Genomic DNA, 27,441 nt, shown 5'->3' with positions numbered 1-27,441 from the left:
TTCTTCAGGGTTGTCACTGTCATCCTCTGAGGCTGAGAAATTGTGATTTGACCAAGATCATCCAATAGGTTTCCATGGCTGAGTGGGGATTTGAACCCTGCTCTCCAGAGTCATAGTCCAATGCTCAAACTACTACATCACACTGGCTCCATGATGTTTTAATATGATGTTACAAACAATCTGTTGTTGTTCCTCATCTTCTCTACAGGCACAGCATGCAGACTGCAGCCTTGGTGGGTGTAATCATCACCACCCTGACTTTATCACTAGCTCTACCCCGCCCTGCCTAAGGAAGATGGAAAGACGGAGAAGGAGAAGCACAAAATCATGGACACTGCAGTTTATGACAACCTGGATCTTGACAATTATGACCTCAGCCTGGACAATTATGGAGAGATCATTGATCTTAGTAATTATGAAGAGATCTATGATTATGGGGATCTGGCATCAAAGGTATGCTATTAATACTATATACATTTGAAGGCATACACACACATATTTGTTGTGACCAAAACAGTTCCCCAAAGAGTGTGATTTATTATTCATAGATATTGGAAAAAAAATTTTTTTAGCACAACCAATTCTGCTGATATCCAAAAAAAGTGTTTATTTTCCAAACTCTGTTTATAATTTGTCCTACTTTACATTTTCACAGTTTTAAGGACCCTTTCTCATTCCATATGCCCCTCATTCCCTGCATGACCACCAGTTGCAAGCCTCTGTCCCTTATTTATATTTATACTATTCTCTTCTTACATTTCACTCCTTTTTATCAAACAGTTTCCAAAAATTTGAAATCTAGAAGTTGAGGAGGGGATAATAACATACAAATGTACATGGCATAGTGGTTTGAGTGTTGGACTATCACTCTGGAGACCAAGGTTCAATTCCCCACTCGATCATGAAATCCACTGGGTGACTTTGGGCAAGTCATATACTCTCAGCCTCAGGGGAAGTCAATGACAAACCCCTTCTGAACAAATCCCACCAAGAAAACTCCATGATTGGATCTCCATAAATCAGAAAAAACATGAAGGCTCACAATAACAAAAGTATGCAAAATCATATAACATGTTCTGCTTGTAGGATTAGAATTTGATGCAGAAGTAGGCTTTAAAGGTACAGAGTGCACACACAGCCATGTGTAGACAAAGTCCCTCTGCAACAGAACAATTGTGACTTTGCTTTTTTCTTCTAGGAATCTATCAGGAATGTTAAAGAAGCAGCTTCAATCATCCTTGCCAGTCATGTGCATTTCTTTCAGCAAGTTCTCAGTCAGAGGTCTTTTCCTTGCTCCTGCATTTGTTTTGCAGCTTACAGTAACTCATATATTATGTGCTCCCATGTTGAATTACAAGTTCCATCATTCCTGAACATTGGCCATCCTGGATAGGACTGATGGAATTGTAGTCCAACAACATTACAAGGGCCACCTGTCTATGGCCCATCCCATGCCTATTTCTTTACATCTCTCACTAGGTTGGTAACGAGTGGCAAATCAGCAAGAGACAGAAAATCAGCCATAATAATAATAAATAAATAAAACTTTTATTTATATACCGCCCTTCCATTGATCAGGGCGGTGAACAACATAATAAAACAATACATACATTGTACAAATTAAAAACAACTTAAAAACCCCCGGTCAGCCATCCATCTTGCCGTCAACATTGAGAGGGAGGCCATCTAGGACTTCACTCGGGGAATGCAGTTCGAAATAGAAGGGTTTTTAAATCCCTTCTAAACTGTGCCAGGGAGGTGGCCGAGCGGAGCTCTGTGGGCAGCGTGTTCCAAAGGGTCGGGGCAACGATGGAATACGTCCTCCTCGTTGTAGAGGAGAGTTTGGCCCCAGGAACCCTAAGTAATTGCTGCCCAGAAGTTCTGAGGGTGCGGGGCGGAATGTATGGGGAGAGGCGGTCCTTCAGGTATCCTGGGCCCAAGCCATGTTGGGCTTTATAGGTAATCACCAACACCTTGTACTGTGCCCGGAAGCGAATAGGCAGCCAGTGCAGATCTTTAAGCACAGGTGTAATATGGCTGGTCCTGGAAGTACCAGTGACCAGCCTGGCCGCCATATTCTGTACCAGCTGTAGCTTCTGGGTATGATACAAGGGCGCATTGCAGAAGTCCAATCTAGAGGTTACCAGAGCATGTACCACCGTTTCAAGGTCCCTCTGGGCCAGGTATGGGCGCAGCTGGCGAATAAGCCGAAGCTGATGACAGGTGTTCTTGACCGTCGCATTCACCTGAGATGTAAGGTGGAGCGATGAATCAAGAAGCACCCCCAGACTGCGCACAGAGTCCTTCACAGGAAGCGTGATCCCGTTCAGGACAGGTGGAACCACCGCCATTCCTGGACCAGGGGAACCTATCACGAGTACCTCCGTTTTCTCTGGATTCAGGCTGAGTCGGTTTTTCCTCATCCAGCCCATTACTGACTCCAGGCATGCCACGAGAGGAGAGACGCCATCCTCGGTCACTGCATCAGTCGGAGACATAGAGAAGACTATTTGGGTGTCATCAGCGTACTGATAACCCCGCGCCCCATGTCTCCGGATGATCTCTCCCAGCGGTTTCATGTAAATGTTAAATAGCATGGGAGACAGAATGGCTCCTTGAGGGACCCCAGTTGTGAGGGCCCTCTTATCGGAGCACACGTCTCCCAGCTGCACCATCTGGAACCTCCCAGAGAGGTAGGACCGGAACCACTGGAGTGCAGTGCCCCCGATTCCCACCTCAGCCAGGCGTTCCAGAAGGATACCATGGTCTATGGTATCGAAAGCCGCTGAAATGTCCAAGAGCACCAACAGGGACACGCTTCCCCTGTCGATGCCCAGACGGAGATCATCGACCAAGGCGACCATGGCCGTCTCAACCCCATAACCCGCCCGAAAGCCAGTTTGAAATGGGTCCAGATAATCCGTTTCATCCAAGACCGACTGAAGCTGGATTGCAACCACCCTCTCGATCACCTTCCCCAGAAATGGCAGCAGCGAGACTGGCCGATAATTATTGTATACCAGGGGGTCGAGGGAGGGCTTTTTTAATAAAGGTTTTACGATGGCCAATTTTAACTCAGATGGAAATTGCCCTTCCCTCAAAGATGTATTAATAATCCGGCGCAGCAATAAAGTTACTGCCGGTCCCCCCTGCGCTGCTAACCATGAGGGACAAGGGTCGAGAGAGCAGGTTGTCTTCCGAACACTTCCGAGGATCTTGTCCACATCATCGGTACTTACCAACTCAAACTGATCCAGTTTAATGGAGTCCACGGAGGCTCTGGATGCCTCTACCCTAGGTTCTGCTCCAATGCCGGCGTTAAGACCTTCGCTTATCCGAGAGGTTTTATCCGCGAAGAAGTTGTTAAATTGGTCACAGCAGGCCTTAGAAGGTTCAAGGATCTGGTTCGGGGCGGGAGGGAGCTGAGTTAGCTCCCTGACCACCCTGAACAACTCTGCTGGACGCGACTCCACGGACGCGACACGAGCACCATAGAACGAGTTCTTAGCTGCTCGTATCGCCTCTCCGTAGTCCTGCAAAAGGCGGTCTAGGAGAGTCTTGTCGGCTAAGCGTAGGTGTTTCCGCCAGCGGTGCTCTAGCCGTCGCAGGACCCGCTTCCTTGCCCGGAGGTCTTCCGTATACCAGGGCTTACGTTTGTAAGCAGGCCTGAGAGGGCGCTTGGGAGCGATGCTGTGTATAGCCCTAGAGAGACCGGTATTCCAGATACCAGTCAGGGCGTCAACAGAGTCGCCGTCACTTCCAACCATGTGTCCCTCTAAGGCTTCCTGGAACCTATTGGGTTCCATCAGCCTTCGAGGGTGGACCATCCTAATAGGTCCACCACCCCCGGGGGGGGGGGGATCTGGGTAGAGGCCTTGATTTTTGCCTCCACGAGGAAATGATCCGTCCATGACAGGGGGGAAATATTAGTTGTTTCCGCCCACGGATTTTCCGCATCCGAACAAAAGACCATATCAAGTGTATTACCCGCAAAATGCGTTGGACCCGAAATCAGCTGGGACAGGCCCATGGCCGCCATGGTATCCATGAATTCCCGAGCCGCACCGGATGGAACATAGCTGGCCGTGAGGGCGATGTTGAAGTCACCCAGGACAAGTAGCCTGGGCGTCTCCAGCATCAGCTCCGCAACCAGCTGTGTCAGCTCGTTAAGGGAGTCCGCTAGTGCACGGGGTGGTCGATACACCAACAGAATCCCTAGACTGTCCTTAGCCTTTAGGGTCAGGTAAAAACACTCGATAAAGGACGTCTGTCAGATGTGGTTCCTGGTGAGAGACAAGGTGTTCCTATGTATCAAGGCCCACCTAACCTGGGCTGGTCCTTCACCGAGAACCCAGCAGGAAGGGCCTGTGCCCACACAGCGCCCCCCTCAGGCCCAAGCCAGGTCTCGGTAATGCAAGCCAGGTCGCAATTAGTGTCCTCCAGCAGATCATGGAGGATGTGGGACTTGTTGGTAATTGACCTGGCATTGCACAGGAGCAGCGACACGGTTTGTGGCATGGTTGGAGTGACCCTCAGGTCCCTTTGGTTGGGAGGGGGACAGGAAGGAGAGATAGATATGACGCATCGATCCCGCCTTCCTCTGTAACGCAAGTCCCTTCTCCCACCGCCATATCTCCCCTTGCCCAGCACTACCTCAATGGGAGCTCCGCTCCTGCCGATGTTATCCCCCTCCTCCCCAGCCCGCGCATCCCCCGCGTCCATAACCTCCTCCCCCCCTTTCCCAGCAATTGAGAGAGCAGAGGTGAGCCACTTCAGGCATCCCCTGCTCTAAGGCTGACATCCACACAGCCTCTTGTAGTTCTTACGCTGCTAAAAATGCGCGGCTGCGCAGTTGCGCAGCTGGAGTCCTCCAAACAGTCCGTGGGCGGCCTCCCTGGGGCGGTGCGCAGATGCGCACCTCCGACACCCCAGAGAGAGCCGCCCGGCAGCAGCAGCTTGGCCCCTGGCCCAAGGTCCGGCAGGAGAGGGCGGCGTGGTGAAGGAGGAGTCCAGGCAGCTGGTCTTCAGCGTGTTGCTGCCACCGACACGCCCCTCGCCCCACCTTCCCCCCAGGTGTCCCCGGTCTGGTCCTCCAGAACCGCCTCGGAGCTGCAGCAAAACAAAACAAGGAGTCCTCCATAGGCAGCTGAACTTTTAAAATGACAAGAACCATGAAAGGATTCAGATTGAAACCATGGCCTTTGGGAATGAACTCTGTACCTTTCATGATGCTAGCATGGAGCCCTGGTGGTGTAGTGGTTAAATGGGTGTACTGCAGCCACACATTCACAAATCACAAGATTGTGAGTTCAATCCCAGCAGGGGCTCAGGGTCAACTCAACCTTGCATCCTTCCAAGGTCAGTAAAATGAGTACCCAGATTGATGGGGACAATTAGCTTAGAGACTGTTCAGTGCAGTATGAAGCGGTATATAAATGAAGCTGCTATTGCTATCAATGGCACCAATGAGATTCTCTTTCAAGGCAAACTGTAGATGAGAAGAATGTGTGACTGCAGGGGCGAAGCAATTTCTGTACATGCAGCCCCAACCCAGATCAGATATATGTATGCATGCATGCCAACATTTTCTGTTGAAAACTAAGGGGCAAAACAGATGGCCCCAAAGCAGAGGCTTGACACTGCCCCTTTCAGTGCTGAATTGGCACTGTAGCAACCACATGCCACAGGCCCAATCCGGTGCTTTGCTGTGCCAAAAAGAACCAGCAAAATGCCACTTCTCTTCAGAGTAGCAAAAGGACACCCTTGGTGTTGTGGCATTGGCTTTTCTGCATTTCTTTGGCGCAGTACATCTAAACGCTACACCAAAGACATGGCGTAACACTGCCTGCTGGGCGGCTGAGCAAGCAGTCTGATATCAACATCAGGACAGAGTTGAGGTGTGCGGTGTGCAGTCGCCATGCTCCCACTCCACCCTGATGCCTGCATTTTATACCAGTCTGTTTAGCTCCTAAGTTTACATGAAATTTTTAATGCATTTACAGTGGGCCCTTGGTATCCACTGCACTTTGGTACCAGGACTCCCCATGGATACTAATATCCATAGATGCTTAAGTCCCGTTAAATACAATAGCACAGTAAAATTGTGTCCCTTATATAAAATGGAAATATCAAGGTTTGCTTTTTGGAATTTATTATTTTAAAAAACATTTTCAACCTGGTAGAATCCATGGATATGGAGGGCCAACTGTGTTTACTCGTTTTGACTTCTCTTTATGCTCATGAGATATGTGGTTCAATCTATGAGGAATTGCTCCTAAAGAGCCCTGCATTAAAAGAGTTTTAGACTTCTAAATCCTTAGAGCAGGGGAAAGGAACCTCTGTCCCACATCTCAGGATGTAGAGTCCATTTTGATCCTTTCTCACTTCTCCTCCCATCATGGAGGACTCATGAAGGGGAAACTGGTTTGGGACTTGATTGACACTCAAGGGAGCAGATCCTCCAGGTGCCAGATGAATCTTCTTGAGATAACAAGATGTGGGCACAGCAGCTCCTTCAAGTGCTGGCTGAGACCTTCTACCTGTCACCAACTGTTCTAATCAAGTTGGCAAGTTCTGGCAGGTGGCAGCAGAGGCATGTATGTAAAGTGCTCCTCCAAGCACTGTCCAAGTGCCCTTCTTCCTGTAGTTGTTGTTGTGTGCCTTGAAGTCATTTCCAACTTACAGCAATCCTAAAGTGAGTCTATCATGGGCTTTTCATGACAAGATTTGTTCAGAGGAGGTTTGCTGTTGCCTTCTCCTGAGGCTGAGAGCAGATGCCTTGCCCAAGGTTACCCAGTGGGTTTCATGGCTGGTCTCCAGAGTGGTAGTACAACATAACTATGCCATGCTCGCTTCCTTGCTTACTATCACAGAAAGTAAAAATGGACCAAGGACCCTTTACCCTAAAGCATTATAGCATTATGATTCCAGTTTAATTACTAGGGCTTAGGGGATTTGCAGTTTAGAGAGGAATAAATATAGAATTCTGAGCCAGGGAGAGGTCTAGTGGCTCACCAGACTACAAACACCAGGTTTCTGTATGATGCAGCTATGACAGTTAAAGTGGAATCATGGTGCTACAGCTGTGTTGTGTGAAAGGGCAGCAGATGATACAAGGGAGCAGAATTATATTGTCATCTCCACAAAGTCCTATCACATACCCAGAACACTACCTCCTGCTGTCATCTGTCCTTCCAGATTGGTCATGAGATCAGTCCCATTGCCAGCCTTGCCTCACAGTTTTAGTATTCATGCCACCAAGATGGAATACTGTAGAGATCTGCCCTTTCTAGGCAATTGCTGTGTAAAAGATATGCATTTCCAGTGCTGCTTAACACAGACCTTTCCATGCACACTTGATGAGTTCCAATCTCATCCTTGGGCATCTATTGTACAAGAATGTAAAAATATATTGTGAGAATCAACTCATTGCAAATACAGCCAGCAGCAGTCTACAGACTGGATGAGGGTGATTTCCCCTCCTTCCTCTGCTGGGATCATTAGAATGTCTAACAACTGTTCCTTGCTGATTAGCTGGCCTATATGTTACTTTATCCAGCTAGGGATATTTGAAATATTTCTGCACAGAAAAAGTATGACTCAGCCATCAAAAGGCAAGGCTGCAGCTCAAGAAAGATAGAAAAAATACTCTTTAATCTAGGGAATTCTATATAAGCTTTTGAATCGGTTCACTTGTCTGGAAATTGAAAATGTTGACACTGGCTATGAGCCTCATGACTAAGAAGATCCATGGCCCTTGGTTTATTTACAGATTGAGGTTGGCACCTTGGCTCCACCCATCAAGAGCATGACAGAGCCTCTGAGCACAACAGCTGTGCTAACACAAACTCCATTGAGGAGCTCACCAGCTTCCACAGAAGAAAGGCCAAAGAGACCAGGTCTGTTTGGGTCCATAACAGATCAGGGTAGGTAATGTAAAACACCCATTTTCAGCCATGAAAAAACCTACCAAACAATCCAAGTGGTAAGGGTGGCATTTAATCTCCCGAGGAATGTTCAAAATGTATATATTTCTTCCATTGGCTTCCATCTTTCTCCATATGCATGCAGCATAGATTTGTGAGTGGTCTATAATGTTCCCAACAACGCTTCACTCTAAAAAGAAATGAGTATTTGTCGTATTTGACCCACTCTGTACCTGGTGGATGGAGGCCACTACCTCAGGTGGTACAATGGGAATAGATGGTCTATCAGGGCCAGGTTCCCTGCCCAAATCACTGCCCTCCTACACTGATCAATGGGGCTGCCACGACAGAACTTGTTTTATATCATCCTACAGGTTGTTCTTTTGCTGCTTCTACTGCTGCTTCTGTTGCATCCTCCTCTGTCTATCCCCACTTACTCTCTCTACTCACCTGTCCATGAGTCATGCTGCTTTTCTTCTGCTAGGCCCAGTTTTCTCAGAAAACCACTGTTCTCTGCTAGTACATGGTAAATCTACTTTCATAGATTTAAGTCTACTTCCTCAAATACAAAGGTGTTACAAGATCACTTTGCATACTGATTTTCTAGACTAACACAGCTTTGAATTCTACCATCTTGGTGATGCATAAGTCATGAGATCAGTTGGCCATCCAACCTTTACTTGAAAACCTTCAAGGAAGGAACATCTACCACCTTCCAAGGTAGTCCTCCAAATGACCTTCTGTGTGGCACAGGAAGAAGAAAACTGTACTGTACCAACGTGAATGTTACTTCTGTCCACTTCTGCCTGGGGTAGTACAACCTATGGTGGGTCCTGGACTCCTAGAGTTTGCTTGCCTCTGCTCTAGATAATGAGGAAGTACAAATAGTGTGAGAAGACCAAGTCAGCACCGAGCTTCTGGGGTCCATGCAATCTATATTCTGGGTCTGATGCCCTGTTTTGGCTTTCTCTATAGTGCTTGCTACTACCCTCTTGGGCCACTTAGTGGCAGTACTGCCGTAGCCACAGGCTTTGACATCCCCCCCTCATGGATTCTCAGACTTATCCAAATGATGACAGTGGTAATGATGATGCCATGTAGATTCTTTCTATACAATATTGCCAAAATCCAACCATATCTCTCCGCCTCCACTGCCAAGATCCTGATCCATGTCCTAGTGGTCTTACGACTTGAATACTGTAACGTCCTCCTGGCTGGGCTTCCTCTTTCTCACCTCCGTCCTTTAATTTCTGTCCAGCATTCAGCTGCACGCATTTTCACATCCGCCCACTGCTCTGACCACATCTCTCCTGTGATGGCATCCCTTCACTGGCTCCCCCTCCCTTTCCGCATTCAGTATAAGCTCTTGCTGTCCACGTTTAAAGCCCTCCATGGACTGGCCCCTCCTTACTTACCAGACCTTCTTTCCCCTCACCTTCCCACTCGGGCCCTCCGCTCTGGTAGTCAAGGTCTGCTGTCACAGCCCAGGATTTCCTCTGCCCCGTCTCGGATTCGCCCCTTTTCACTCGCCCCTCACTCCTGGAACCTTCTTCCCCCGCGAGCAAGAGCCATCACTTCTTTAACCAGCTTCAAAATGGAGTTGAAGACCATCCTGTTCAGGGAAGCGTTCCCAGGCATTGCATAACTGTCACTTGCTATTTGATGTTCTTTTGTTGCCTGTTTTATTGAATCATTTCCTGTATTGCCATGTACTTGATATGTATTATGCTACTAGAGAGGTCCCTTCCCCACTACCACTCCCTTCTCCTTTTGTGTCGTGTCTTGTTAGATTGTAAGCCTGAGGGCAGGGAACCGTCCAATTAAAAAGATTGTATGTACAGCGCTGTGTAAATTTATAAATAAAGGTTAATAATAAATAATAATAATGTACGTTCTAGCTGGGGCTGGGAAATTCTAGCTGGTCAGGGGACCTGTACTTCAAAAGTGCCTTTCCTAAGCCCTGATGGTAGCACATGAGGGAGGACTGGTGGCTGTTTCACTGGGGGAGGGGGTCTTGGGGAAATGGTGGAATGTAAATAAAATGATTAATTAATTGATAGATTTTAAGACATTAATTTATCTCTTCTTGACCCAACGGGCCACCAAGATGATGAACAATCAATAAAACAACTTTTAAAGCATTGAATATGTAACTAAAAACTAACAGTCTTCTCTTTAAATATTGCTCTAAATCCAATTTCAAAAAAGTCAAAACAGACCTAATTTTAAGATCCAAAGATCTAGATTTTAAAATTCAAAGTATCACAATCTTCACTGCCCACTGGAAACTTGGAATGGTGCCAGCCTGACCTCCTTTGAGAAGGAGGTCCACAGTTGTGGGGATGCTACAGAGAAAGCCCTGTCATATGTAACCATCAATGGAGCTTCATGTGACTGATAGTGTGTGTGTGTGTGTGTGTGTGTGTGTGTAAGCTTCTCCTTCTTTTTTTAGGTGCACAATTTATTGATTGATTTGATGTGTATCCTTTCTCCTAAATGGGATTCAAAGTGGTTTGCAACATAAATTGTTGTGTACCTTCAAGTCATTTCCAACTTATGGCAACCCTATAGTGAACCTATCATGGGGGCTTTTTTTTGTTTTGTTTTTTTGGCAAGAGTTGTTCAGAATGATTTGCCATTGCTTTCCCCTGAGGCTGACAGCATGTGACTTCCCTAAGGTCATGGCAGGACTGAAAATCAAACTCTGATCTCTAGAGTCATAGTCAAAAACTATGGCTTAAAAGTTTAAAAAGCATTAAACCTTCAGTTAAAATAACCAAGTAAAACAATACTTCTACAACCTAATTGTGTGGCCCTCTACCCTGATCAGTTATGGCTGAAGACCTTTGCCTGCCACCAAAAAGACAGCAGAGAGGGGCCAAACTGAATCTTTTTTGGAAGAGAGTTCCATAGCCTTGGAGCAGCCACTGAGAAGGCTTTTTCCTGTGTCCTCATCAGATGAGCCTGGAAGGATGGTGGAGCAAAGAGAAAGCTCTCCTCCAGAGACTGTCATACTCAAGCAGGCTCATATGGAGAGAGACAGGCTTATAAGCACTGGCAGAACTCGCTCACGTACACCCCTGTAGTCAATCAGCAGCCATCATTCCCTGCTGTGTTGTACACTGAGGGAGAAAACAGGGGAAAGGGAATTGCCTTTGCCCCCAGACACTGTTGCAAACATGCTGGCAGAGACTTAACATTCCTGCAGCAGAGTTAATGGATCTCAGCCTTTGTGTAAAAATGTCTGGATTTCTCCTTTGAGATGCAGGAGGAGCTTGTGAGAAGAGCCGCTTGTGAATAAACAAAAATGCCAGCAAAGCAACAACACTTTAATGAGCACAGACGCAGCAACAATCGGACAGAGTAGCAATTAGATTAGTGACAATTAAAATCCTGTAGCGAGGGATAAATATCTTTATTCATTTTCTGTCACTCCAAACTGGGACAAATTAAGTAGTTGGGTGAGCGAAATTGTTGCCTTTCTGCTTTGAACTCCTCCACAAATGCATTTAGAGTCTAGTTAGTGCTTTGAACAGAGTGTGCGTTTTTTAAAAAATAAAAATAACCCAAGCATTTTTAATTGGTGCCTAGAATCTTGTCATGTTGCCACTGACACGTTAAGTCTGCAAGGAGTGGTTGGCTCCAGACGTAGTACCAATGGTTTCTTAGTGCAAATATAAATCCATATCCATCGGTTTTGTCTCTCTAAATATGGGGGGCCAGACAAAACCCTGAGACAGCCAGCATGATGTGATGGTTTAAGCATTGGCCCATGACTCTGGATACCAGAGTTCAAATCCCTGGCCAGCCATGGAAACCCACTGGGTGACCTTGGGCAAGTTGCATTCTCTCAGCCTCAGAGCAAAGCAAAGCCATGATAAATTGGAAATGTCTTGAAAGCACACAAAAACACAACAACAGCAAAATCCTGAGGTTACTTCATCTGCTTAATCAGCACTGCATCCATCTAGACTGAACCTTTCTCATTTTAAACAGCTCTTTGGACCAGCACCATGTGATCCATCTTTTAATTGGAATTTATTCATTTTTATTATTTTGGGCTAGAATTTTACACTGCAACGTTCTTCAGCAATATGCTTTGGGTTTAATTCCCATGCACCCCAGGGTTGTATGGCCCATGATCAGGAATGCTAGGAGTGATAATCTCAAATACCTGTATCAAGGATGGCTGTTATCAAGGAGCTCACTGTATCAAGGATGGCTGTTAAACACACTAACATGTATTTTGAGAAAATCTCATAGAATTCAGTGGGACATATTTGTGAGCAGATGCACATATGATTGCAACATAATTGTGCTAAACTTGTAATTGTGATTGTGGCTAGTCTGGCACTCTACATTGTTCCCATACCCTTTTCCATCTCAGAATATAAATGGATTTTCATCACCTGTTGCATGATATTCCTCTCATATGGTATTGTTCAGGGATGGATAGTATATGACTAGAATGCCATATGCAACCCTGGAAGATTTTATGATGCACACATCCACACAAACACACATCATATTTCAGCAGTACCACAGTCCTTTAAAGTGTTCAAAATAAAATAAAATAAGGAATTGCACTGTTGGAACCCTCAGGAAAATGGGATTCTCCTTTTTAAAAAAATGTTCCCACACATCTTGTCCTATTGAAAAAAATATGTTTTTCAAAATGTCTGAAGGGTCATGAAATACCAAAATGTTACAGAGACCCAAGTTATGCATGTTTTAGCTAGAAAAAATATTCATATGCTCAAAGAAAAAAAATAATAAAAGAAAGGAGCCTTTCAAATGCCCAAATCACCCAGTGTGAAGAGTTCTCCTCAAACCCCTTTCTTGCTTTCCATCTCCACCACCCTGTATTCAGATTTCCTCCTAGAATCATAGAATCATAGAGTTGGAAGAGACCGCAAGGGCCATCCAGTCCAACCCCCTGCCATGCAGGAAATCTAAATAAAAGCATCCCCGACAGATGACCATCCAGCCTCTGTTTAAAAACCTCTAAGGAAGGAGATTCCACTACACTCTGAGGGAGTTTGTTCCACTGTTGGACAGCCCTTACTGTCAGGAAGCTCCTCCTAATCTCTTTTCCTGTAGCTTGCATCCATTGCTCCAGGTCCTAGTCTCTGGAGCTGGTGAGTTGGAGAGCCAGGAGAGGATCCTGGAAGAAAGACAGATCTATCTTCCCCACTGCCTCTATCCTCCCAATGAGACCTCATCAAAAATTGCATCATTTCCAAGACGTCTGGCAGTGATAATGAATAATTTAACATTGTGGATCCATCCCTAGTGGTGAGCTAAGATATTCCTATAACAGATTCAGTTAACTAAAACATAAAAAGTGAATGTAATTGTGTAATTGTGATTTTTTTTAAAAAAAATGCATACAACTTGAGCACCAAAACAGGACTATTATGTGAGACTGTTATAGTTAGGTCATCATGCTCTCTTAGCAACCTGTAATTTATAAAATGTATATAGGGTCATTCCTAAACTCTTCTGTTATGTCTAGTCTGTATATGTGACTTTTTTCTTTCTTGCTACCAGGTCTTCCCACCTGCTTGATCTGTGTGTGCATCAGCACCTCAGTGTACTGTGATGACACTGATCTAGAACACATCCCATCTCTCCCCTTGGAGACCACATATTTCTATGCCCGGTTCAATCGCATCAGCAGGATTGAAGCCACTGACTTCTCTGGACTCGGTATGTTCTCCTCCATAGGACTTCAGCTACAATTCTTAGAAGCTTGCAGCTTGCTTCTCTCCCCATTAAGTCAACCTCTCTGCTACATGCAAGGCCACCTGCATATCATGCCTCCACCACCACCCTTCACTTCTTCTGCAGATAATATGAAATCATTGGCCATTTGCCATACATTTGTCTCAGTCTGACATTTGTTTTCATGCTAGATCTTGTATGTCATAATTTGATTATTTCTTTTAAGACTGATAGTACATTAGTTCTTACAGTGCATCCACTCTGTGCCTGAATTTGCATGGCCAAATTAGGCACTGTTCTCATAACCACTAGGAAGATCACAGCAGTGGGAAAAAGCTGTGCCACAGCAAATTCTGCAACAAATTTACTTCTATGACTATCAAATACGAAATGGCTGTGTATGAATAGCTTCTCAGTGTGCTAGACAATGTAAATGGAATGTATCTATGAAGAATCTGGCACATGGAGAGCAGGGTATAGTTGCTTCCCCTCAGAGTTTGGGAATGTTGCCCAGAATTCTCTATCATAATCTGTATTACATAACTTTATGTATACTTAGCTACATAGCAGAGGCATCAAGAAATCCTGTTAGTGAATTGCAAAGATTTGTATCAGGGAACCATCAAGAGTGTCTTGATGTGCATTAGTAGAGCCCAGTGCACACTGGCTAGCTGGTGTCCCAATGCACAATTGGGACACCAGCTAGCCAGTGTGCACTGGGTTCCATTGTGCATCAGTCCTGTTGCACATCAGTCACAGCAGCTGCTTGCTGAATATGGATGTTGCAAAACTCTTTTTCCTGCATATGTATGAAATTCCATCTGTTTTTTGGCTACAGCTCTGACGATTGCCTAGTCAGCTGAATGGAGGATTCTAAGAGCTGTAGTTGAAGAAAATAACGTATTGACCTGTTTACAATTTACCTTACATGGAACTTAATTTATTGTGTGGCATCACACACCTTCTAAAAATAGGTACCGTATATATTCATATATAAGCCTAGAAATTTTAGTCAAAAAATTGACCCCAAAAACTTGGGTCGACTTATTCACAAATCACTGAAAATACTGTACCTAAACTCTTATCAAAATGGAACAATTCCTTTCTCTGAGTTGACTGGCCAAAGGGGAGAGCTTATTCCATCCCAAGAGAACCTAAAAGAACCACTAGCCCCCTCTATTTTCTCCACTGTGGTGCCACTTCTTGCTGTTTAATGCCTGGATGGGAAAATAGCGGTGGCAGTTCCTTTGTCACCCATCCAGGCTTTAGGGTGCACACAAACAGTTATGCCTGCTGGAATTTCATTAAGTTCTTTGGCATTGTTTTCCTTTGCTTCACACTTTACATCCTTTCTTACAAACCGCTGGTTTTACCCTCAACTTACCCATGGGTCATATCAAAATCTGTAATTTTGCCCACAAACCCTGCTCTTGACTTATACATGAGGTCAACTTATTGTCGAGTATATATGGTAGTTCAGTATGATAACTCTGGGTTACATTATAAAATGGGTCGTGTATGGTGAAGCATTTAGAAATAGATATTTTTATTGCTCATCTGAACTCAGCCTGGATGCATCCAATATAGATAGGCAAATGCTAATATGATCCAGTGAACAGACCCTTGGATTCCATAGGCCACGTGTACTATGTGTACCATTCAATTTCTGGCTATATTCACAACAATAAAGGATCTGAAGTAGGTTCTATATCGCAATAGCAATAGTAAGTACATTTTTATACCGCTTATCAGTGCACCTAAGCACTCCCTAAGCGGTTTACAAAGTGTAAGCTAATTGCCCCAACAATCTGAGTACTCATTTTAGTGACCGCGGAAGGATGCAAGCCTGAGTTGAGCTTGAGCCTCCTGGCTGGGATTGAACTCACAACCTTATGGTTTGTGAGTGAATGGCTGCAGTACAGGCATTTAACCACTGCACCACCAGGGCTCCTATATCACTGCTAAATTCCACTGTCCCTCTCATCCCCCCCCCCCCCGTCTCTTTCATGCATCTTGATATTAATTTGACACTTATGTTGATCATGGCTGATCTTGGAAAAGTTACTTTTTCAACTACAATAAAACTATAATTTTAAAACATCCCCCCAAGCTTTGTTTACTGTGCTAATCACACTGATGTATGAAGAAATATAGATTGGAATTTTGTGGATATGCAAGCATTATGCCTGTGTATTTCCTTTTAGGGGCATTCAAGAAAAGGGAATTCAGTACCTTGTTTAGACAATAACCATGCACATGTAACTGTCCTTTTTGATGCCAATGAACACACCTCCACCCATATACACAAATAAAGAGTCACTTAATGGCTGGAAAAAGGCATGATGTTGGCAAGCAGCATTTACCTGTATTTCTGTAACTGTATGATTACACACACACATACACAAATCCTCTGAGACCTCCGGAGGAGCCTCACACATAACATGTATGAGCTGCATGGCATAGTGGTTTGAGCATAATACTAGAACTTTTTTCAGAGATGGTTTGCCATTACTATCCTCTGAGGCTGAGAGAGTGTGATTTGTCCCTGGTAACTTTGGGCAAATCACACTCTCTCAGCCTTAGAGGATAGTAATGGCAAACCATCGCTGAAGAAACTAGCAAAGAAAACCTTGTGATAGGTTCGGTTCACCTTAGGATTGACATAAGTTGGAAATGAGAATTGAAGGAACACAGCAGCAGCAGCAATAACAACAAACTCCCCCAAAACCTTATGAATAACCCTCTGCTTGTCTGTCCCTTTTTGGAAAATGCCAGATGAATGTTTTTGGATTTGGAGATCAAACCTGGCCTGTTTCTGACAAACACGATCACAGCTGAAAGCTCATAATGCATCATCCTCAGCCAATTTAAAATCTCAAGGGCAGCATGCTTTTCACCTTTGAAGGATTTGCACCCATACTACAATAAGAGGCTGCCATTTGATAGGTAACTAATGTTGTTTAATGCTAGGGGGAAACTGATGGAAAAAAACATTTTCTTTTCACAAAGCCTACTATTAGGCTGTAGAAATTTGAGGCAGTGAGTCAGACCCAGAGATGTTCTGAAGCATCCGTCAGAATAGCTAATGTAACTAAAATGTATCAAAAGGTGGAGATGATCCTATTTGGGGTGAATTTTCTCTAGCGTTCTGCACCAAAGGGCTGCACATTCTCCAGCTTCTAGCTATAGCCCCCCAACAGTGCAATATGAGTATATCTGGCAAAGCTGAATGTATTTATTTTGTAAAGCTTGTACTGATTAGCTGCATGAATCTTTGACAACTCCCCTGCTCTTGCTCCTGCTCCTGCTCCTGCTCCTCCTCCTCCTCCTCCTCCAGGGAAGGCTAGACAAATCTGCCCATTTCAGTTTCTCCAACATTCATGGTTTTTAATTAATAAATAAATCTCAAGTTCTTTGCATCTTCTTTCTGCAGAAATTTGCTGCTTTTGATAAATTCTTATATAAAAAATACCCCAAGTTTACAAAATTTTCATTCATCTGCACCATTCAAATCCAATAAGTATAGCCATTCCTAATATAGAGAGTGCATGTTCCACCTTCCTGTCATAGAGATGTTAAGAATGAGAATGTTATCAGACAAAAAGAGGCAGGAATCCTAATTTAACTACAAACATGGTTGAATACACTAGAATGCAAACTGCACATTCAACGCCTGGGTGGACCATAGAATCATAGAGTTAGAAGGGAACCTAAGGGTTGAAACAGTTTTGTTTTTGTTTAGCATCCCCCCCCCAAACTTCAAATTTGTTTAATTGCATTCATAAAGAATTTAAAATGATTGAATTTTTGAAAATGCTTATCCAAAAAGTAATTGAACAAACCTCTCATCCATCCTTAATGGTGGTGATGATGATGATGATGATGATGATGATGATGATGATGATGATGATGATGACGACAAATAATGTTATTTCTTTCCTGCCTGTCCTCAAGGCTCAAGGCAGGGTAAAACACGTTAAAATAAAAAATACAATTAAAAACACATAAAATCAACATTTAAAATACAACACTATAAAATGGTTTAAATACATTATGAATGTAGTAGGGATGTAAGTCTTTGTTAATTTTGTTCTCCAAAGAGCCAACAAGTGATTTTAGCAATTTTCTTCTCACTGCTGTGTTAAAGTCCTTGAAAACTGCGCATTTTTCCAATTTTTCAAAAACTATTCAGTTTGGGATTTTTTTTCCTGCAGAGAAATTTTGTTTTCTGAGCAGAAAATCATATTTCAAGATGTCTGCACCAACAAGACAAAACAAAACAAAAACAACAGGTGGGATTTCTCATGCAAAGAAGTCCCAATCTTTGAAGGTTCTGAACACCAAGGAATTCTCATTAGGGTTTTCTGACACTCAGGAAACCCTTTTTTCATCCACTGATTTAATATTTTTCCCCTAGTGCATAGCAATGTTTTGATTAAAACAACAAGCTAGTGAGTTATCTGCTAAATTGATAAGGGATCCCAATAACTATGGGCATCTCTACACAGGCCATTTACATTGGCTCTCCCAACCCCCACCGCTCTCACAACATTCTGTCCAGATGACACAGAGCTAAAGCCCCAGTTTGAGTATGGACTATCTTCATGTGGAAAGGCTTGTTCTTCACTGAATCCAGGTCATCCCTGCCTTAAGGTGAATTTTTAAAAAACTACCTTTTGCTCCAGATTTTCCAGGAGCACTCTGGAATGATGCTTGGTACGAAAGAGCTGTGCCATCCAGCATGACTGCTGCTGGTTCTGGTCACTCCTTCTGAGGTCACAATGAGGTACCCATCCATATGATCAATGCTGGGCACTTCATTTTTGGCCTCAGAGGAAGTGAGTCACACTAGTGGTGGCACTGTGAGGAGGTACAGCAAGATGCTGTGTAAATATCTATCTGGTGTCATTCCAGAATGTGGAGGTAACAGAGATAATTTGGGGCAGTTTTGGGACCAGAATACTCTAGTAGCAGCCCAGAATATTCTGACCAATGTAGATGTGCCCTATTTTCACAAAAGATCAACAGAAGGGGCAAAAGGAGGAGGATGAAGGTAATGACATTTGGTTCATTACAGGCAGAAAATTGTTCACAAAAATGATATTGCATCTCCACATGCACCCAAGACAGTAATGCCCAATACATATATGTGAGTGGGCAAATTGGACAGTATCTTCTGCTCACTTCAAACGTTGTATGCTCTCATATAAAATAGTTAATGAATGCCATGTGAACAGAAATAATGCACATTAACTAACAAATGATTCCTGAAAATTTATGTGTGATTTCATCCCAAACTTGTTTTCCCAGAAAAAGTGAAACGAATTGACCTGACAAGCAACTTTATCTCCTCGGTGGATGAAGACTCTTTCCAGCTGCTGCCTTCTTTACAAGAGCTTGTCCTCCCAGAAAACAGATTGACTTCCCTGCCTGTGTTACCCAAATCCCTTGTACAACTGGATGCTCGGTTTAACATGATCCAGAGTGCAAGCATTAGACCTGAAGCTTTCAAGGTGAATGTCTTTCCTTTTTTAAATGCTTACAGATTAAAGCCCATCATTCTGCTTTGTTTGGTTCTTCTTCTGTAACTATTCTGGTTATGTACTTATGTATGTCAAGAACCAATGTTGCTGTAGTGATCGAAGTGCTAGGGCCCTTTGACATTATTATTATTATTATTATTATTATTATTATTATTATTATATTCAGGACTCAAGGCAACTTACAACAGGATTTTAAAAATAATTAAATGGGTCCTTGATCCCTGCAGAAAGTCCCAGCAAGTGTAAACATCACCAGCAATTCTAAATATGATCATTTGTCCATTACAACAAAGCTATAGACAGTTCCTCCACTCCCAGATCACATTCTATCCATTACAGAAAATGAGGTTCAGAGTATGCTGAATGGTATGACTAGGGCCAGATACCATGTGGGCCAGACACATTGTTTGTCATAGCAAAAATGAAGACCTGAAGTACTCCTGAAAAGAAAGTCTTAGCATGGATGTTGAAGTCCCCCAGCACTACAAGCCCAGTGGAGTCCAGCAACAACCTTGAGATGACCCCAGCTAACACGAAGACTGTTTAATACCTGGCTAGGCAGTACACCAACAAAATCCCTATTTTGTCTTGGCCACCCAGCTTCAGGTACACACATTCAGACATTGAGAACTGTGGGATAGGACACCTGGTCAGGGGGATGGAATCTCAATAGACCACTGCAACCCCACTTTCATACTCCCCAGATCGCCTCTGCTATTGCAAAGAAAACTGGTGAACAAAGCTGAGTGAGATTAACCTCCTTGCCCCCCAGCCTCATCCAGCCAGGTTTCTGTGATACATGCTAGGTCAACTGCTTATACTTTTCTATATCCTACTGTTAATTACCACAGCCCACAGGCTCATTTGTATGATGGGCATCATTTCTAGGCAAGCAGCATTTGCTCTTTCTTTGTTTTCCTTTTGCTGTACAAAAATTAACAATTAGAGATGAAATTAAACATTTGAAATTAACTGGAAATACAATTGCCCACTTACAATGATAAACACTCCCACCCCTCCCCAGCAGTTTCTCTTGTAGTCCCTCTTTTGACTAAATTTCATTACACTAGGCAAAATCAAGCTGAATTCCTCTGAAACATTAATGACTGCATTAAAGATTTAAGGAAGCCTGTCTTGAAAGAGAACAGCAGCAAAGGGCTGGTTGTTTGTTTCTCTCTCTCCTGTTTTTAGGATCTGAAAAAGCTGCAGTTCCTTCATCTGTCTGATAACAAATTGGACTATATTCCAGTGCCCCTGCCTGAGGGTCTGAGGTCTTTGCATCTACAGGTGAATGAGATGGTGAAAGTGGCCCTTAAAAGACAGAAATGGGATACCCATGGCCAAAAAAAGATGGATCTTTAAAAGAATGAACCCTTTTCAGCCATTTATTTTTGGAGGGGGGATATTATTAAAGTAATGGAGCTATTAAACAGGCTGATGCATAATAGTGGACATGACATCAGTTCTATATTTGCATTTAGTTGGGATTTGCTCCTATATATTTCCTGTATCAGCAAAAACTTAGGTCCCTTCTGTCTGCAGCCAGGCTTAGACTAGAGCTTTGCAACATTACTTATTTGGACTGCATCTCCCAACCAGCATGACTGCTTGATGCTCGGAGTTGTAATCCAAAAACAAAACAAAACAAAAACATGTGGCCAGAGTCTGGCCTAGATATGAGCTGACCTATGCTGCTTGGAACTGGGCTGCAAATGAAGTGTCTTTCCTGCACCTTGCAGTGTAAGAAACTGGGCTGCATCAGAAGTAGCCAATGGCATAGTTGGTTCAGGGACAAGGTGATAGATCCATGGTGGGTCTTACAGGACCTACTCCAGGTTTAATGGAAGCATTGTATAAAGCTATCCAAGGTGCTGAACCTATTTGTTGACTATGTTCAGTACCTTGGATATCGTTCATAAATTGCTCCTGGAAAACTCAGTGAGAATTTGCTTCATGGAAATAACAGAGCCACTAGCTGCCTCTAAGCTGCATTTAATTAGACCTGGATAAATATATGACTTGTCATCATAATACAGGATATAACGGTGGGCGGGGGTCTTGTTTATAGAACAAAAGGGGTGTGTGAATGAGGAGTATAGAACTTTCCCCCTACTTTCCAGATCAGAGGTGGACAATTTTGTTAGAGCTCAAGGCCAAATTTTTATCCCACAGCACTTTCTACAGGCCATACCAGATCCAAAAGTGGATTTAAATAGAAAGAAATTCAAGTGACCCAATGTCTACTCTCATTTTTGATTTCGTGAACAGCAGAGCTGGCCTGCAAAGCTTTGCATTCCCAATGTAAAAACCACTGATCTGGAGGCATCTGTGTGTGTCTCTGTGTATGTAATTGTACACATTAAAAATCTTCCTAAAGAGTGCCTCAAGAATTGCAAAAACCAATGAAACTCCAGTCTGCCGCTGGCTTTGATGCTGCATGTTGCTCACTGGGTGCACTGTGCCCAATCCTCCCTATAAGTCTCACTCCCTCAATCTCAAACCCTCCACCACCAATACAGGAAACGAGCCTTTAAAGAAAGGGGATATAGAAAGGAGCTGCTCTTGCAATCCTAATTTAACCCTCCCTTGAATCATTCAGCCCTCTCCACCCATTAGTTTGTAAATACCTGTGGCAGGTTTGGCCTTGAATTCTTAGGTCTGAGAACTGTCACACCTGATTTGACCCCTTGGGATTGTTTTCTCTTTTCTCTCCCTACCTAGAATAACAATATCCAGACCCTGCATGGAGACACATTCTGTGACAGCAGAGACCACAGCCACATCCGCAGGGCCCTGGAGGATATCCGCTTGGATGGCAACCCCATCAACCTAAGCCTCTTTCCCAATGCTTATTTCTGTCTGCCTCGCCTGCCCACAGGCCGTTTCTACTGAAGTAAAGCCAGTGCAGGGAGCCTGGGGGCTGGGAGCTGGTCACAATCCATGCCAGGGAAAGAGGCATTGGCATTCATTTCCCTGCCAGGCAGATGTTGATGCTGTTGAACTGATATTTTGAACACTCCCTCTTTCCTTTTCTCACCTTAGCTCCTTTATATAAGAGTATGTAGGGCTAGGCTGCATAAACGTCACCCGGTCCTCCTCAGAAAGAAGAACTGACAAACATGTAAAAGTTAGTGCGAATTAAATATAATGTCAGATTGAAGCATGCACTCTGTGCATCCTTTTTTGTCCTAATATGTGACCATCAAAAAATGTGGTACAAATCAGTAAAGGTTCCTAGCAATGGATCAGTCCTTACTATTTCCTTCTTCACAATCAAGGTTCACTGCAGCTTTGTCTCTGCTTCCTGATATTTGTGTGCACCTCATTCTACAATACCACAAGCCACATATCAGATGCTGACAGTACTGCTTCTAGCCCTTTTCATCCTACTTTGTAGATGTCCTATCTGGGTCCCAATCTTTTGCCTCTTTACTCCAATCTAGTGTCTAATCCATACTAATTCTGTTGTGCAATAATAATAGTCAGTGCACATCCCGGTTTCTCACACAGGGGGCTGCTAAAGCCTTTCCAAGTCCATATGTAGGATTGAAACTTGGAAAAGTACTTTTAACAAGTAATTAGTTACCATTATAGTTCCAAACCCTTTTGCCCATAATTTTCTACCATTGTGAAACCCAGTCTGGGTTAACTGTAATTAGGATGTAGTTGGGATTTAGGCGTAGGAGATGTAGTCCAAAAAGTAATTTGTCCAGGTGCTGGGCATTAATAACCAAGGTGTCCTACTTCTACTTCTGCAGAAGCTTCTTTAAGGAGAGTCCTGATAGATTTGTAGAGAGGTAGTCTCTCTTTTTCAAGTTAGAAAACTTTTTCAAGTTAGAAATCTGAGGTCCAAGATGACTTGAAATCAGATCTTTATTTTTCTTTGTTGTAAATAACTTCTTTTAAAAATAATATATTCAGTTAGCCAGGTGCCTCCAGAAACAACAAGCCCAAATCTGTATCAATGCCAGCCTTCTGCTAAATCCAATGAGATGGAAATTATGCAGAAAAAAAATAATTCCTTTGCTTGGACACTGTAGCTCTAGGAAGCAATGGGAAAAGGGAAAATATTTTGTGTGTGTGTGGGTTTTTTCTGCTGCAAGGATTCTATGTACAGTAACAACCACTAACTGTGTCTGAAAACACAGATCTCCTCTTATCCAACCAGGAGATTCTCCTGCAAAAAATCACTGCTGAGAGATAGATAAGAAGCACACACACAGCCATGCTGCCTGCACATGAATGCAGTTATTTTCTCTATAACCTTGAAAGTAGGGAAGGATGTGGGGGCAAGGGTGACTACATAAATCCACTTTAAGTGGGTTCCTAATCTACAGCCACCAAATCTCCTTAGCTAAACTTCCATTTAACTGCCCCATTGCTCTGGCTGTATAGAAAGGAGAGTTAAGGACTAGGCTGGGGAGAAACATTAAGGTGGGGATTACGGAATAACTTTTATTCATTTGGTAATGGGTAAGGATTTACAGGGGAAAGATCTTGTCTTAAATCCTTGGTTTTTATTCTGTTTCCCTTCCTCTGAAGGAAATACATAGCAGCTGCAAATCCACCCAAGCTTTTCCTGGTTTTAAAGATCCAGGAAAACAATGTTAAAAGCATATTGTTAGAATAGCGTATGTCTTGATTTATTAAAGTGAGCAATGGGAGCCCCCCTCACTCAGTATTTAGGACCTAGAAAAGGATGCATCTTTGGAACAAAAATTAAACCCCTTGATTTGAGGAGTTCCTTAAAAGAATCACGGTTTGCTTTCCTTCCTTGAGCCACTAGATGGAGCAAAAGAATATTATCAGAATATTCCTCCACTTCTACATAAACTGCTTTCTTAATCTCTGCCGTTAGAGTTTTATCTCCCTTCTGCTGCTGCTTGAACATTTAAAACTGATTATCTAAATCAATGAGATTCGTGAGCCTGTGCCCTTGAGTTAACAGCATTGTCGATATCCTGCTTGCTGGTTGCTGGGAAACCCACAGTTTGAATGGAGCTTGTGCCACAGGATTGACAAAACAGGGGAGGGGGGAACCGGAGCCAAAAGAAACCTAGAGTAAAATGGTGGCAAAGAAGAATTTCTGAACATTGCCTTCATTGTCTAGTGTGGCAAATAGTAGTCAATGGGGTAAGAGTGGATGAGAGACTAGGCATTAAAAAATGAGAAGAAACCAACAGCTGCTCTGTTTTAGACAAAGGGCCTGCCCTACTGTTAGGTAGATTAAAGTGGATTTATTAAAGCCACAGATTTTGATTATTTTTTCTTAATGATTATTTTTTCTTAATCTGTTATTAAGCAAATGATTATTTTTTCTTACTCTGTTATTATGGATTTTTTATTTTTAGGGATGGGTAAAGCTCTTTGTGAGATTTTCTGCCTCAGGTACCAATACAATTTGGCTAGCAGTAGGTACCGTACACCTCGATATTGGGAGCAGATTATTTGGGGCAGATAGTAAATGAAATGATTGTCACCAAGGAAAAGTGGCTTGTATTTCCATATTCAGAATAGCCCACTATGATTTTTATTCACAACATACTGTACTTTAAGGTCCTCATAGCATGGACCTTTTTTGTTTTTATAGCTAAGACACCCAAACTCACAGGTGTTATATAGCAGCATCCCATTTTGGATGGGAAATTGTTGTAGTTGTAATCCAAAAAATACATTTTCCCAATGTATTTTCTGGGCATACGCCTCAATAATATCCCTCAAGCTATTTGTATGTTGTTGTTAGGCAGGGCTGTAATACAAAAGGCAGTTTCCTGAACAGGATGGACAATTCAAGGTCCCTTCTTTTCTCTTTCATTGGCCTTTTCGCCCCTTGAACTGGACAGCCTTCAAGCATAGGATGCCTTCAGACAGAGATGGGCTCACTGACAGTTCTTCGAACAGAGGACTGTCCCCAGAAAATTAGAAAAGCTGGCCATCCTACTAAACATAGATGTGCAACTTCAGTGTCAGCTAGAAGTGTTTGCACTACACAATTGTATCAGTTTCATACTACTTTCATTATCATGGCACCATCCTAAGGAATCCTGGGACCTGTAATTTGGTGAGATACATTGAAGGTGCAAGGAATTGGAGCTGAGGAATAAATCAGTTTAATTCTGTAGTGGAGATAGATGCATAGGGTGTTGTAGTTCAGAACAATGGACTATAGCTCTCTGGCAGAAAATTGTAGCCATACTGGCTGTGGTTTCTGGGAGTTGTAATACCAAAAGGAACTTTCCTGAGCTCTGACCAATTGTTTCAATTAGCACTAAAGTTGCAGTGGAAGGTATGCTCCCATGGTTGTCGTATTATATAGCATGTTTTAGAGGCTTGGATACAGTGACAGCCATGCATCTCTGCAGCTTAATCTCAGGGACATATTACATAGAAAACCAGTAATGTATAGAAACCCAATGAAACTCGGCACTTTCAAGAGAGGACCATTACATAGAGCCAAGGGCTCTATTTATGGAGAAGGATTAGAAGAACTGAAACTCCAGTGGCTGGCCTAGTTTCTGGTGAGGGTGTGGTTCAGCTGCCTTGGCGCAGATAGATGCTTGAGTATGCAAGGGAAAGCAGCCAGGAACAAACAAGTAGCACATGATGAGAAGCAAAGAGACTGCCCTAAAAAAAAGAAAACCCAAGGCTTCAGCAACCATTTGCTGACTTGCCATGAAAGCTATTAGACTATAGAACAGCCTTTCCCAGGGGAAGTGGGGGAAGCGGACTCATTTGAGAGAGTTCAAATTAAACTGGACAGAGCTCTGGTAAAAAGACTCAAGGGAGCAATAGAGCCTTAACAAGGGATGGATGGATGAGGTCAAGACATTTGGGCTTCAGCACTTATTTCAGAGACACACTGGAGGGTGTATGTAAAGAGGGGGGGGGGAGGAGAAGCCCATGGTAAGAATATAAAATTTGCACAGTAAGAAGTCACATATGAACACCATGGCTTATTAACTGCACCTTAAGAATTGAATACATATTTTCTAGGCAAAATCCAGTCCCACTGAGTGTGGCTGTAGATGCAGAATCTGGCAGTGCCAGGTACATGTCAGCTATTCTATAATGATAAAGACATTTTGTGTCAATTTGTCTGTCTGGAATCCTGTTGGTGACATAGGATAGTGTAGCTTCCATTACATCAGGGCATGAGTTTTGTTGTGTAATTGGGTATTCAGTATCTCCTTGTGTGATAATCCCGCCAGTATAAATAAGAACACTGAAGTCTCCCCCCCCCCCCACCATAGCCAATTGGTAGCTGGTAAAGGGTGGGGGAATACCCTGTCAACATTCAACTGAGGTTTCACAACAGGAAGAAGAGATAAGGCAGCACCCACTTGGATCTCCAGCAAGTATAGGTGAGTATGCTGGATATACAATATAATGCCATCTTCCCTCTTCTTTTAGTGCAAGGGCCTTACCTACCCTCCCCCAGACACAAACTGGCCACAAAGATGTGCCCTGGTTTTAATTGTGCTAGTGTTGAAAGGAAATTCAAATTAATTAAAATATGTCTGTAACCTGCAGTACCATCTTTAGTCACCAAGTGCCAGACTTTTCTAACCTTCCCTATAAGCTAAATAGTAAAATGTCTATGGTTTTTGTGGGTTTTTTGAGCTATCTGGCCATGTTCTAGAAGAGTTTATTCCCAATGTTTCTCCAGCATCTGTGGCTGGCATCTTCAGAGAATGAATGGTAAGATGTCTGTTTTTCCAGAGGATCTTTAGGCAGCTTCACATGCTTCCCTTTGCAGGACCCCCAAAACTTTTTCAACAGTTGAAAGGGGGAGTCCTAATGCCTGGTAAAGTGGAGTTAAGAAGCAGAGAGGACTGGATTACCACCAGAATGGAGAGAGGGAAAGACCATTACTCAAGAAAAAGATGGGGACAGAGAAGATAGGAAAGAGTAGAGGGAGAGAATGAGTATTGGGTAAGTGAGTGATCATGTGATTTCTATACCCATGAAGCTGGTTATCTCTGCTAGCAAATGTGTGTGTACATACATACATACATACATACACATATACATACATAGACCTGGGAAAATCCTGGCTTTATGCTTTTCTGTAAAGATTGCAATAATAACCCAGATTCTCCATTCATGTTCAGTGCTGAGAAACTCTGGTATATACTGTAATGCAGAATGAAGACTAGCTTTGTTCCTAGGAATTCAAGATGTTCCTTCTGGCTTTCAGTACTGCACATTTTCCAATAAACAGAGAAGATGAAAAAGAGATGGTAGCCTAG

General features: G+C 43.3%; 1 protein-coding gene across 1 annotated transcript; it reads left to right on the top strand.

Moving 5' to 3' along the window:
* The first annotated feature begins 215 nt into the window (after window positions 1-215).
* On the top strand, window positions 216-22,384 carry LOC149316005 (opticin-like). Its single transcript, XM_089518583.1, is given in 7 exon segments — window positions 216-275; window positions 277-453; window positions 7,772-7,925; window positions 13,476-13,634; window positions 18,960-19,162; window positions 20,384-20,479; window positions 21,914-22,384. Coding segments are annotated over 7 exon segments (1,020 nt in total). The 3' UTR covers window positions 22,085-22,384.
* The last annotated feature ends 5,057 nt before the right edge of the window (window positions 22,385-27,441 follow it).

The sequence above is a fragment of the Sceloporus occidentalis genome, unplaced genomic scaffold (assembly GCF_023333645.1).
Source record: "Sceloporus occidentalis isolate IW3139 unplaced genomic scaffold, rSceOcc1.0.p SCAF_3, whole genome shotgun sequence".
Classification (NCBI taxonomy): Eukaryota; Metazoa; Chordata; class Lepidosauria; order Squamata; family Phrynosomatidae; genus Sceloporus; species Sceloporus occidentalis.
Note: the sequence above shows the minus strand (reverse complement) of the source record. Positions and strands in the feature narration are given on the sequence as shown.